At 36.5% G+C, this 14,978-nt stretch overlaps 1 protein-coding gene across 1 annotated transcript; it reads left to right on the plus strand.

The window, feature by feature from the left end:
* The first annotated feature begins 168 nt into the window (after positions 1-168).
* On the plus strand, positions 169-13,395 carry LOC131840690 (suppressor of fused homolog). The gene is made up of 12 exons (XM_059188876.1): positions 169-437; positions 2,397-2,499; positions 3,556-3,648; positions 4,815-5,029; positions 5,779-5,921; positions 7,251-7,336; positions 8,985-9,141; positions 9,681-9,798; positions 10,866-10,939; positions 11,747-11,844; positions 12,315-12,447; positions 13,189-13,395. The coding sequence occupies exons 1-12, from the start codon at positions 299-301 to the stop codon at positions 13,381-13,383; spliced, it is 1,554 nt and encodes a 517-aa protein (XP_059044859.1). The 5' UTR covers positions 169-298; the 3' UTR covers positions 13,384-13,395.
* Positions 13,396-14,978: the final 1,583 nt, after the last annotated feature.

A 14,978-nucleotide genomic window follows, 5' to 3' on the forward strand; every position in this document is an offset into this window, starting at 1 on the left:
ACTGAAATAAATCAATTAATAACTTATAGTTAATTTAAATTTTACGCAAAATATTGTGCGCACGATATTATGAAGCTAAAGTTCCAAGATAGTTGTTTTTACTAATGGTAACTCGAATTGGTCATTCAGTCGTTCTAGTGACCACAGATTAAAAATGAAAACAAAATAAAAAACAATGTGACAGCAGGAAACAACGTCTATATTATTTGTATTTAGGGCAGGTCACAAATAATTAGCAAAAAGAACACAAATATTAGTTATATTCTTCATGCGTTAGCTAGAAAATATATAAGCTAAAATGTCCGTTCCCAGTGGCTCTGATGGGCCCGGCGTAATTCCCAACAGTGCATTGTCGTTTGTTGCGCCTGCGCAGCCCTGCCCGGATCCAGAAGTCCCGAATAACTTGGAGGATACGACGAAAGAACAAATGGCACAAGGTATAAATAATTTTACTATACCAATTAGTGAAATAATTTATTGTCACGACTCATATCGCAGATGGGGTAGTCAGAGACGTAAAATGTTCATGTTGTGAACGCAACACTTGACATGCCCATGTTTCGGGTACTTTGAATCTAATGTGGTAAGAAATTAACTTTGTTCATATATTTTTGGCTGCATATCAGAGTTTCTTTTACCATAATCTTTTTTTTTTATTAGTTCCTGTTATTTTACTTATGGATGATAATAGAATGGTGCACCTGTCTGCGCTAACGGTATACGCTGGCGAGGCACCAGTGGAGGATGATAGGATGAACATGAGGTCAGGCCAGTTAACATATCACGACAAATTCACTAGGAATTTATCATGATGGTCATTGTGTTTCCTCCTGGTAAGAGGAAATATAGAGGTCAACCTGACCATACCTGACCTGACCTGATATACCATACATTGCTAGCAATTAATCACCAGACCCCATTACTAAGAATACCCTTCCCATATTAAATTAATACAAATATATTTTCTGGATATATTTTATGTACCCGTTGAGTTTCTTGCCAATTCTTCTCAACAAACAGCTAGTCAAACTGGTGGGATAGTAATAAAAAATATAACATACACAATAGGCCAAAATTTGTTAATAAATAATTTTGTACTAGACTTTTTTTTAATGATATTTTTTATATAAAACATATACATTACTTTTAATTGGGTCATAACAGAATAATTTAAATAAAAAATAAAAAAAATAAATAAAAGTATGTACCTCTCTAGACATTTTGACTTAACATAGTCAAAATGTCTAGAGAGGTACCACTAGCAATGGTCACAAGCTGACTGGCCAGTTCATGACATATTGGTAGTAAGTTAATTGGTGTTAAGTTAATATTTAGTTAGATAATCCGACTCGTTGGGATCAAATGTTTGCTGGAGGAATATTGCAATTATTATTATTATTATTTTATTTATTTCAGATATTGATCCATCCATATTATGTTAGTAAAACAACTTATTAACTATGTTAGTAATTTACAATTTCATATATTTAATTCATATATTTATGTCTCTGTCCACGTCCAGAGGCCCTGGGTCCGCAGCAATGCAGCGATATCCAGTGCCCCTGAAGTGGACAGTCCGACATATTGGATATGGTGTTTAGGAGGCTGTTTGCGCTCCCCCGAATTCTACACATCAGTGATGCAGTTCTATTTCGCATTATGGCTTCAAAACCATCTATCCGCGCTGCTGCAAACATCTCTGATGCGCTACAAAATCGAGGGAGCCCAAACAACATCCTAAACCCATTATTATATTGTACGCGAAGAACGTTGTATGCCCTCTGCGTGTACCTAAACCACAGGCTGCACGTGTAAAACGACTGACAATACGCTTTAAACAACGTTGTCTTCACGTCGTTATCATACCGTGCAAACCTACGGGCCAGCACATTACATCGGACCGACAACGCTCTTCGCTCCCTCTCTATATCAGAATCATCACTTAAGTCTTCCGATACAATGTGACCGAGGTATTTAAATCGCGACACCCGATTCAATGGTGTACCATAAATACACAGCGCTGGCATATATTTTAGTTTGGTGTTATTACTATGCAATGTTTAATTTGTTGTATTATTGAAATAAAAAATGGTTTAAATATACTGTACATAGAATTTAATAGTGACGCCACGGAATGTTCTAGAAGAAGTGCAGAAATGTATATAAAGTTAAACAAAACAACATCGATGTTCTATGTGTGACATTTCAAATTTGAATTTTATAATTTTATTTTTAAATGTAATTATATGGTTATTTGCAATTACAAACAACTTGGTTAATATAAATAATGTATACTAAACACGAACATTTAGGAGTTTTTATTCCTAAAAAAATTATATGCAAAAGAGGTTGATATATAAATAAATTATTTAGAATTTTTTTATTTAAATTCCCAGATCGTCTCATACCGGCCGGTCTGAAAGCGCTGTGTGAAGCCTGCTCCAAGGTGTACCCTGACCAGCCCAACCCTCTTCAAGTGACCACCAGACTGAAATACTGGTATAAACAATATTCTAATCTCATAAATGTATATATCAGTCTTGCCTATTTCAGCAGCCAATACACAAGTATTGTAACTTGGTAACTTGTATTGTGATTGGTATTGTAACTTGTATTCTGTTTGTATTGTAACTTGTATTCTACTTAATTGTAACTTGTATTCTGTTTGTATTGTAACTTGTATTCTACTTATATTGTAACTTGTATTCTGTTTGTATTGTAACTTGTATTCTACTTGTATTGTAATCTGTGTTTCGTTGAAGAGTATTTTTTTTTTAATTAACTTAAATTTAGCATTTGCATAATTATGGGTGTAAATTAGTTCTTATTTTATAATAAGATACCTAAAACACACTATGACACACCATTGCACTCTACATATATATACATATCCCACACTTATTATATTACTGGCTTAACTCAAAAATTACAAATTTTAGAAAGTCCACTTTATGGCTGTGGATTTAAAGTCTAATTTCAAAAATTTCAATTTTCTGAATTTATTATCTTATCTAATCTTATTTTTATTCTTCAATTATTAAATTTAATATCACAAATAAATAAAATAGTGATTTCAAATTTCAAATGAACAGCTTTTCTCTAAATGCACATGAAAATAAAACACAGTTCTTACATATAAAAAAATATTTATAAATAAATTATCTTTCTATTGTTATTGCTAACCTACGAAATAGCTGGACCGATTTTGATGGGACTTTATCTCGCAGATCGCATATCTTGGAATTCCCAATTTACACTCAGCCCGAGTGGGCAGGGAAGTGAACAGCGCGAGAGTGTAAACACGAGTGGAAACACTTCCCATGCCATTGTCGCTGCCACTCGCGCTGCCGGCGCTCCCTCGATTGTCGGTTTTTCGTGCGCGAGTCAAAGGACTGGCAGCGCGAGTGGCAGCGTGTTTTTACATTCAGCCCTCTCGCTCAGTTGTCGCCCGGCAATATATCCGGCAGCGCGAGTGGCAGGGGAAGCGGCTGAATGTAAACGTAGCATAAGAAGCAACTTAGGCAACATTTTTATTATAAACGAGTGCTGTTTTAGGCTCGGCGGCCATGATCCCCTGGACTACATCAGTATGTACTGGAACCCTGGGAAGCCTGATGAACACATACCACCACACTGGCATTACATCAGGTATGTATGTACCATATTTGTTTGGGGCGGGGGATTGCTAATAAAAGGTTTTTTTTATGGATGATAATGGAAAGGTGCACCCGCCCGCGCTAACGGTTTACGCTGGCGTTACTTGTGGGTAGATGGACTGGTTTTGTCGTTTAAAACGTGGTCGGATTTTCGTTATCATCGTTTTTTTATACATATTTATTAAATTTGTGTTATATAGTAAGTAATATATGCATAAAGAAATATTACTAGTGTGTTGGAAAAATAAAAATAATAATATTACTTTATATATATAATATTACTAGCTGTTCCCGCGACTTCGTCCGCGTGGAATTTCACTTTATTTTTCTAAAATAAAAATAGCATAAAGAACTAAAAATTATTTTGTTCGTCTTAATTTATTCATTCCATTAGGTACTGATAGGTTCAGACTAATACATTTACATCCTGTTTCATCCCTTATTTTGTCCCCATGGGGGTTGAATTTATCAAAATCCTATTTAAGCGAACGTCTTCATCATAGTACCATCTAATCTTTAATTTCAGTTCAATCAGTCGAAAATCTAAGAAGATTTATACAAACGTTCATCCCTTATTTTATCCCCTTAGGAGTGGAATTTATCAAAATCCTTTCTTAGGGGATGCCTACGTCATAGTAGCTTTATGCATTTAAAATTGACAAAGTTTCGTACAAACTTTCATCCCCTATTTTATCCCCTTGGGGTGGAATTAATCAAAATCCTTTTTTAGGGGATGCCTACGTCATAGTAGCTTTATGCATTTAAAATTGACAAAGTTTCGTACAAACTTTCATCCCCTATTTTATCCCCTTGGGGTGGAATTAATCAAAATCCTTTCTTAGAGATGCCTATGTCATAGTAGCTTTATGCATTTAAAATTGACAAAGTTTCGTACAAACTTTCATCCCCTATTATATCCCCTTGGGGTGGAATTAATCAAAATCCTTTCTTAACGGATGCCTACGTCATAACATGTACTTGCATGCCAAATTTCAGCCCGATCCGTCCAGTGGTTTGGGCTGTGCGTTGATAGACCACTATGTCAGTCACCTTTGAGTTATATATATTTAGATTGACGAAATATTAATATATAATTTATATTCTATTCTATAAATAAATAAATGATTGAATAAACAAATATATATGATGTATTCCCAGTTTCGGGCTGTCGGACTTGCATGGCGACGGGCGGGTGCATCCTCCGCCGGACCGCGTGGTGCTGGCGGCGCCCCCCGCGCCCGCAGGCGAGCCCCCGGTCTCCGGCTGCGGCCTGGAGCTGACGTTCCGTCTGGCGGCGGCCCCGCCCCCCGCGCCGCCCCCGCTGTGGCCCGCCGCGCTGCTGCAGGCTCTCGCTAGATATATATTTGCGACTGGTGAGTTCAAACAGTGTTTCATAGGTTATAGTAACCATTTACCATCAGATTGGCCGTATGCTTGCTAACGTCGCCCGCTCGCAACCGCTACGAACTCTTTCTTAGTGCAATCAATTCAGCTCTATGAATTTTAAGTTTCTTCTACAACATTATCATCTATACATATAAATAAAATTGGAGTGTCTGTTTGTAATATTGAAATAACCGTTTTTTACTACATGCATATGAATATAAATACGGTACATACACCAAAATAACATTTTTTACAGTTTTTATCTGTCTGTATGTTTGTTCCGGCTAATCTCTTGAATGGCTGGACCGATTTTGACGGGACTTTCTTTGGCAGATAATGTAATAAAGAGTAACTTAAGCTACTTTTATTCTAGAAAAATAAAGTTAAATTCGACGCGAACGAAGTTGCGGGAACAGCTAGTCATTGTTATAATATATAAACTTTACAATTTTATAATAAGCTTTTTTACAAAGAAAGTGTTTTATACGACACTAGCTACTCGCCCCGGCTTCGCATGGGTGTACATGTATTATACATATAAACCTTCATCTTGAATCGCTCTATCTATTAAAAAAACCGCTTCAAAATCCGTTGCGTAGTTTTAAAGATTTAAGCATACATAGGGACGGAGAGACAGCGACAGCGACTTTGTTTTATACTATGTATGGATTTGAATCTGTTTTCTAACAGATTTTCATAAAAGTAGTGTACTTACATAAGCACCTTTATTCCGTAGGTAATAAATTCTACGCGGGCGATCACATATCGTGGCACGCGCCGCTCGACGGCGGCGGGTCCAGGGTTCGACACCTGCTCGTGGCACAAGATCCACAGTTGCCGACCACCAGTGGTCCCTACGGTACAGTTAACTTTCTCCAGGTATGTACACTTAAAAATTATACTTTTTATCAATTATACTAGCTTTTGCACGCGGCTTCGCTCGCGTTAATTTATCCCCTTAGGGGTGGCATTTATCAAAATCCTTTCTTAGTGGATGCTTACGTCATAGTAGCTTTATGCATGCAAAGTCTCAGCCCGATCGGTTTAAAATTGACAGTTTCATACAAACTTTCATCCCCTATTTTATCCCCTTGGGGGTAGAATTAATCAAAATCCTTTCTTAGCGGATGCCTACGTCATAACATCTACCTGCATGACAAATTTCAGCCCGATCCGTCCAGTGGTTTGGGCTGTGCGTTGATAGATCACTATGTCAGTCACCTTTGACGACCTCGGTGGTTTGGTGGTCACACCGTTTTACTTCGGATGGTAGCGGGTTCGATTCCTTGCACGGTGTAAATATTTGTAGTCATGAGTATGATTGTTTGTATCGGTCTGGGTGTTTTCTATGTATATTATGTACTAGCTGTTCCCGCAACTTCGTTCGCGTCGAATTTAACTTTACTTTTCTAGAATAAAAGTAGCTTAAGTTACTCTTTATTACAAAAAAGTCCCGTCAAAATCGGTCCAGCCATTTCAGAGATTAGCCGGAACAAACAGACAGACAGACGACAAAAATTGTAAAAAATGATATTTTGGTGTATGTACCGTATTTATATTCATATGCATGTAGTAAAAAACGGTTATTTCAATATTACAAACAGACACTCCAATTTTATTTATATGTATAGATGTACACACGTTAGAAAGCCGGGGCGAGTAGTTAGTTTTACATAATAAAATAAAGTCGCTGTCGCTGTCCGTCCCTATGTATGCTTAAATCTTTAAAACTACGCAACGGATTTCGAAGCGCTTTTTTTAATAGATAGATCGATTCAAGAGGAAGGTTTATATATATAATACATGTACACCCGAGAGAAGCCGCGGCGAGTAGCTAGTACTGTTTAAAACAGTATCGTTGGCAACCCTAAATGTATTTATACGTATAATTAGTAAAAATCACGGGATCTTACCACGTTTTATATTTATTTGCTGAGTTCCCGATATTTCGGTAGTGTTTCAACCACCATGATCACGGGTAAAGTGAAGAGCAGCGGGTAGATGGAAAATGAAATATTTTTATGGGCAGACATATGCGTCTACCTTCACACGTCTTCGTTTGTTGCTACTACTGGAACTCGCTCGATATTCATCTCGGCAAACAGTACTCACCTAAATGCATTATTTAAATATTTAAGTGATGCTTACAGATTAGCTCCAGTCATCTTAATATCTGTATATAATACCTATATATCTTTATCTGTGCAGTTGGTTGGATGCACGGGCCGTGAACTGCGAGCAGCACAGCGAGGGTCCGGGTTCGATGTCCTGAAGCTGATCGGCAATGATCACAGGTTGTTCAACGGTCTCAATAGTCTAGCTGTTTAGCACACGGTTTTACTTCCGATGGTCGCGGGTTCGATTCCTCGCACGGTGCAAACATTTGTATTCATGAGTATGATTGTTTGTATCGGTCTGGCTGTTTTCTATGTATAATATGTATTTATAAAAAAAAATATCTATGTATTTGTATCAGTTAGGGCCGTAAATTACGTGAGGTGTTTTTTTGAATTTTCTGTAGGTGAGATGTCGTGAGATTTTATTCAACCCCCAACCCCCAAACTCACGTGAGATGTAACAAAATGTGGGTTTCTTACGTAAACGCGTTGGATTGTTATTGTAAAAAGGAAAGAAATTACGTAATCATGAGGGGAGGGGGTAAGATCTTTGCTTACTTTTGCTGACAAGGGGGATAGGGGTAAATAATTGTAATAAATATGCTTAGGTAATACTTGAACGGCCCCATAGGCCATTTTTGCCATATGTTTGTTTAATCTGCAGTGTCCTGTGATAGCCCAAGAGCCCACGACGGCCAGACATACGTGATTTTAGTAAACGTGAAAGTTGTTGTATGTGTGTCCCCAACACAGGTAAGAACGATCCCCAAACATGAAACCTGGATCGTGGTTTCTTTGGCAGGTAACAGGTAACAAAGGTGTACAAAAATCATATCAAATTCGTTATTTTAAGAAACTCCATATTTTCATATATTGTTCGTAGCATTATCATAACTTGCGCTGCTCATTGCCAGACACTTAGTGTGGTTCCAACCCCCCGCCGGACCCCCCTAAACTATACTATTTTATATATAAACTTACGTCATTTTAATAAAGCTGAAAATAAAAGTACTGCTGCATCGACGTATCATTTCTGAAACTACCCAATAATAGGATATTTTTGAATGCAAAGAAAGGTTATAAGGGCGTTAAAATGGTAGATGCAAGGTTGTACGTAAGAATCGTCATTTTTAAAGGTAGAAACTTGAAACTTATATTTTAGGTTAGTGATTAATTATGAATAAATATGACATTCAAAGTTTGTAATAATTTTACCCTTAAGGGAGTAAAATGTAATAGGGGATCAAAGTTTTTATGTAAATTCATAACTTTTTAAGCTAGAATGATGAAACTTTTTCATTAGCGTTTTTGGGTTTATCGCTTACATGCCAAAACTACTGAACCGATTTTAATGAAATTTGGTAACATAATCTTGGTAACATGGATATAGGGTACTTTTTAATGTGGAAAAGGGTTGTAAAGGGACAGGGAAAGGGGTAGGTGCAAGATTGGGTATATCGCCATTTTCAAAGCGTGAAACAGATTTTGAGGCTGTTGATTAAATATAAAAAAAGAAAAATTGGTTGTAAGGAATTAAAGGAGAGCTAAATGTTTATATGGAAATATTGTCATTTTAAAAGCAAGAAGCATGAAGTTTAATTTTTAGCCTATCTTTAAATATATATTAAGAAATAGATTTTTAAGGGATTGAAAGAGTTATGAAAGGTTGTATAGAAGTGTCGTCATTTTTGAAGATAAAACGATATTTTTTTTTCATTTGGCTTTTATTGGGTTAGGTCATTAAATATTTTGGTCAAGGTTTCTATTTTACGCTGACGAAGTCGCGGGTACAGCTAGTGGTGTATAAAGTGCGTGTGATGGTCAGATGCGGCGGCGCGTGGCTGGTGACGCGCGTGTGTCGGCGGCGGTCTGCGGGCGGCGTGGGAGCCCCGGGAGCCCCGGGGGGGGCGGGCGGCGGCCCCGCGCACCTCGCGGGGGTGTCCGCGAGGCTCCGCTGGCAGCCCTGGCCGCACTCACAGCCTGCACAGGTACTAACACCTACATTTAAATCTTATATATAAAATTCTCGTGTCACAGTTTTCGTTCCCATACTCCTCCGAAACGGCTTGACCGATTCTCATGAAATTTTGTGAGCGTATTGAGTAGATCTGAGAATCGACCAAGATCTATTTTTCATCCCCCTAAATGTTAGGGGTAGTCCACATCAAATTTTTTTTTTTATTTTAAGGCAAAACTACGTTTGCCGGGACAGCTAGTTCGATTATAGAAAGGCCAATGAGTCTTATGGGAATGGATATAAAAATTTACAATACCAAAGGTTATACTGGAATTTTTTTTAAATAAAATTATGCAATCTCTTCAATCATATTACACATTTATATGGACATAGACAAGTATATAAGTAAACGATCAAAGATACTTTATATAAGTTTCTTGCCAGTTCATCTCAATTGAATCTGTACACTGAACTGGACGGTAGGGAATAAATATTAATACAAAAAACTTCACGACAAGCGGCTAAAATGTCCTACATGAATTAATGATTTGATTTGATTTACAGCGTGAAGGTACTGAGCCGGCGTCCCCCTCGGAGCTGTCCCCCACAGTGGAGCAGCAGATCAAAGACACGCTGCAGCGGGGACTCACCACCATGAGCAACGACCGCACGGGACCTGAAGGTACTGTCTCCTCCGGGGGGCCAGAGGGGGGGTGCCTCTGTCCCCTGCTTCAGTGTTAGTATCCAGTAGCGGACGAACGCTGAAGCAGAGCCTGTTATATTTATTTTTGTCAAATTAAAGTAAAAATTTATTATGTAAATAAAAAATTAGTCCCCAAATACGGGCCCTAGTAGGCTAGTCTTAGTCCGCCCCTGGGGTGTGGGGGCAATTTATTTTATTGAGGACTAAATAATAAGTAAAACAGAGTTTCACTAAAGAAATTCCAATTTGTACTAAAACAGGGGACAGAAACTATTTTTTTTTTATAACACAGGGGACAAACGAGCATGCGGCTCACCTGATGGTAAGTGATTACCGCCGCCCATGAGCACCCGCAACACCAGGGGAATTGCAAGTACGTTGTCGGCCTTTTAAAAAGGAATAAGCTCTTTTCTTGAAGGTTTCAATATCGTATCGGTTCGGAAATACCATTGCTGGAAGGTGATTCCACAATGTGGTTGTGCGGGGCAAAAAGTTTCTAGAAAACCGTAAGTGTGGAAGACCGCCATTCATCCAGATGATCAGGATGGTATTTCAGTTTCTGGCGGGTGTATTCATGAGTATTATTGTTTGTATCGGTCTGTATGTTTTCTATGTATAATATGTATTTGTATCAGTTGTGTAGTACCCATAACACAAGCTTTAGTTACCTTAACTTGCGACTAGATGGCGCTGTGTGAATTGTCCTGAGATTATTTTAAGAGCTCGAAGTGTAATATATAAACATTCACGTATATATGTATGTGAGTATGTATTTAATTATAGGAGCCAACAGAGTATCAGCGCTGCAGACTTATCTGTAGCTTCATGCTGAGTTGGTTGCCTTTTCATCATTGCGACACATAAAGCCACCTCCATTTTTATTTTATTTTGTAACATTATATTTCTGTATTATTTAACTTGTAAACTTTATTTCTATTTATAAAATGTATCTCATGTATGCTATGTGTTTGTAATTGTTGAATAAAGAACTTATCTATCTATCTATCTATCTATCTATCTATCTATTATTACAACAATCATTCCAGGTCACATGTCAACGGACAGTTTTGAGTTATCAAGCATTGAACGAGCTCTGCCCCACGTACCAGAATTAATGCAGGTAAAACGTTGTTTTGCCATATAAATTAAATTAATGATGATAATGGAATGGTGCACCCGCCTGCGCCGACGGTTTGCGCTGGCGGGGCACCAGTGGAGATGCTTTATAAATAACAATCAAAAGTTAACACTTGTAGACATTTTTTAGGAATGTAAATACTAACAGTATTGAAACAGTTGCTGTTAAAAGTATATAAATATAGTACATATAAAAATAACAATAAAAATAATACATATAAAACATAGGAGTTGGTGATAGAAGGGTGAAAATTTAGGGTTGTATGTGTTTTTTATAAAATATAAAAAAATATAGGGATGGGCAACCCTTATCATTTGGGGGGAGGGGGGGGGACGAAAAATTTATAATTTTTTAATAGTAGGAGATTCTCAGACCTACTGAACATGCAATATAAAATTTCATAAAAACCGGTCAATCCGCTTCGGTGGAGTGTGGTAACTAATATTGTGACACGAGAATTTTATATATCTCTGTATTCTAAATTTATTTATTAAAGCTAGCTGTATTCTAAATTTATTTATTAAAGTTAGCTGTATTCTAGATTTATGTATTAAAGTTAGCTGTATTCTACATTTATGTATTAAAGTTAGCTGTATTCTAAATTTATTTATTAAAGCTAGCTGTATTCTAGATTTATGTATTAAAGTTAGCTGTATTCTACATTTATGTATTAAAGTTAGCTGTATTCTACATTTATGTATTAAAGTTAGCTGTATTCTAAATTTATTTATTATGTTAGCTATATTGTACATTTGTGTATTGAAGCTAACATTGTTTTTATTATTGCAGGGTTCTTGGAGAAGTGAAGAGAGCACTGTAGACTATTTGGACGGTGTTCATCTGATCTTGAATCCAGAGGGAGCCAGCTTGCTGCCTCTTGCTATAGAGTGAGTTTGTGTCAGATTTTTATATATTAAACTGTAGAGGATATTTTTATATAAGTACTAGCTGTACCCGGGAATACGTCCGCGTGGAATTAAACTTTATTTTTATAAATTAAAAGTAGCATAAGTTACTCCTTATTTCATTAGTTATCTGCCAATAGAAGTCCTGCAAAATCGGCTCAGCAATTTCAGAGATTAGCCGGAACTAACAGAAATTAAAGAAACAAAAATTGTAAAAAATGTTATTGTGGTGTATTTATATTCATATGCATGTAGTAAAAAACGTTTATTTCAATATTACAAACAGACACTCCAATTTTATTTGTATGTATAGATAAGGTGTTTTTTTAAAGCCAGTTATTTACATTGTACTTATATAGGTGTCTATGTCTAACATTAATATAACATTAAATGAAAATCCAGTGCATGAACAACTATTTCCATACACGCTCGTCATCTGTTTGTCGATGTAGCGGGCGGGTACTCCACGGGCGGCACTTCACGTGGCGGTCAGGCGCGACGGCGGCCACGCTGCTGTCACCAGCCGTCAGCGGAGCCCTAACCACCTGCGAGCGGCCGTACGCCCTCAGCGGCGCCTGGCTACAGGTATCAACGCTTTTACGATTCTTTGAAATTTTATATGCATATTCAGTTGGTCTGAGAATCGGCTACTATCGATTATTAACCTGTGTGCTTTTTTTTCCCTATAACAACACACCAAATCAGCGTTTGGGCATTACAGGTAACTCGAGTCAACTCGAGTCATGTTTGTTACGACTTAGCACATCCCTACTCAAAAACTTTTTTCCCGTTTGTCCTCATAAAGATTTATTTAAAAAAAATGACATTGACATCTAAAGATTAGAATGACATTGACGTCTAGAGACGTATGTCAAATTGACGTACATTACGGCTGTATGGGCTTAGACTCTTTGCCTTTCCATTACGGATAAATAAAACAAAAAAAAAAATTGACGTACATTTTTAGAACGTAACATTTGACATTACCGATTATATTAATTGAATAAATGTCGATTTTAAATATCGTCAATTAAATAGAAAATTGTCATTTTTCAAAATTATAATCTAGTTTTGCCTCCTTTTATATAAGTCAATTAAATTAACCACGCCGTCTCAATCATTATCTAAATACTTTTAAATTGATATATAATACTTGTGTGTAAATTTAAAACTTTAAATGAAAAATAATTTGATTAAATTTAAAAATCTTTAAATGCGTTTCTTGTAAAATAGTGCCATTTTGCTATTTAACCGACGATGTATGTATGTTTTATACAAAATAAATTATAATTAATAAATAATTTTACACTACTTTTAACATTCCAGATGTTGATACCAAAAGATCTCGCAGAGGACATGTCGAAACAGGTCTCCAACCTGTCGGCGCTGGCCGAGACTGACTCCGAGTCAGACAGCGAGGGGGAGAGCGAGAGGGACAGCGCGCCATCGCTCCCTCTCACTCTAACGTGGCACAAACACAAACTGAAGATATCTGTAGTGCACGATCATGAGTTATTGTAAATAAATAAATAAATGTACATATATAATTTGTAGCGTATTATTTTAAAACGTTGAAGACCCTATTGAAAATTCTAATTTCTGTAGAAATTATTAAATGGTTGAAGTGTTTTAAAATAATAATAAATCGATGTTGACGGGACGTGTATTTGAATAAGAATAAAGAATAATATTGACAAATTATAAATTACGAAGCGCCTAAAATATCTTCTTAGCAATATTTATAAGTATTGCATATTGTTGCTAATAGAGCATTTCTGGCGTTAACAATTTCTCACATAAGGACCGGATTTTTTTATTGTTTATTACGTATATAATTTTTTAAATATGTTTTTAATGTACTATAATTTGAGGTGGACATTATTTAACCCCAAGATTTATTTCAATTAAAGTGCCCACGGGTTATAACCCGGTCCAAAGCACTCAAAACTGACTATAGATTTGACATATCATAAGAATCTGTAATAGAGCTACATGAATAAAGATATTTTGATTTGATTGATATGAATAAACTCAATAAAGTCCTCGAGTGGCGACCACGGACCTGAAGACGCAGCGTGAGAAGGCCTCCAGCAAGGTGGACCGACGATCTGGTCAAGATCGCTGGAAGGCGATGGATGCGAGAAGCACAGCATCGATCGTCGTGGAGATCTTAGGGGGAGGCGTTTGTCCAGCAGTGGACGTCTTTCAGGCTGAGATAATGATCATGAATAAATTTATTTTGTACATTTGTACGTTGTAAGACTGAGGTACCCTAATCTCTCCTATTTTAGTGGTCAAGCAGTTTGCTTTTTAAACTGTTTCGACTGAAGTTGGTGGAATTACAGGATAGTCATGATATATTAGTCCTCCAGAATAGCAACGCATTACTGGTGTGACATAGTAGCGTGTTATCTGTATTTCTGTTCATGTATATATGCGATCAATCAGATTCGCCGTCAGCTTCTTCATCATTTCATTCACACATAAAACTGGTATAAATATATGTTCATGGTCATTGAAATTAATTTATAAATTCGTAATTCAAACTTAAAAACCCCGAAATTGTCCTTACCTCAGCAACAACGAACAAAAGTTTAAACTCAAAACATTTTTCAAAAAGTCAATATAGCGCCATCCAGCGGGTAATAGGTATAATTTTAAAGTTGTTAGAAAATTCTTATTTAATATCAACAGAAAATCACAGGTGGCGCTAGTATACTCACAAATGGCGTAAACAAAATTTTAAAATCTAGAAAAAGTTTTTATTTTAAAAGTACACCTTTATTGTAATCTAAAGAATGCTAAAAACATCGACACCTAGTTAGAATAAAACTTTGAAGCAATTAACAAAGGTTGGAGACCATAAAAATACTTTTTAAGAAAACAATTACTATCTACTATAAATTAGAGATGGCGCTAGTATACTTTCAATTGACATAGATGTAAACAAATCTCCAACGAGTTGTTATTACTAGGTTACTTTAATTTCTTCATTTTACTCTAAGAATAACTGCTGTGGACTACAGTTTGTTTTGTTTTGTTTGTGTGGACTACTGAGTATTGTTTTAACTGTATATTTTGAATTCTCTTTCAATCTTTACCAAAATTACTAACCA

The sequence above is a fragment of the Achroia grisella genome, unplaced genomic scaffold (assembly GCF_030625045.1).
Source record: "Achroia grisella isolate CSIRO2021 unplaced genomic scaffold, CSIRO_AGI_Agris_v1 utg149, whole genome shotgun sequence".
NCBI classification, from domain to species: domain Eukaryota; kingdom Metazoa; phylum Arthropoda; class Insecta; order Lepidoptera; family Pyralidae; genus Achroia; species Achroia grisella.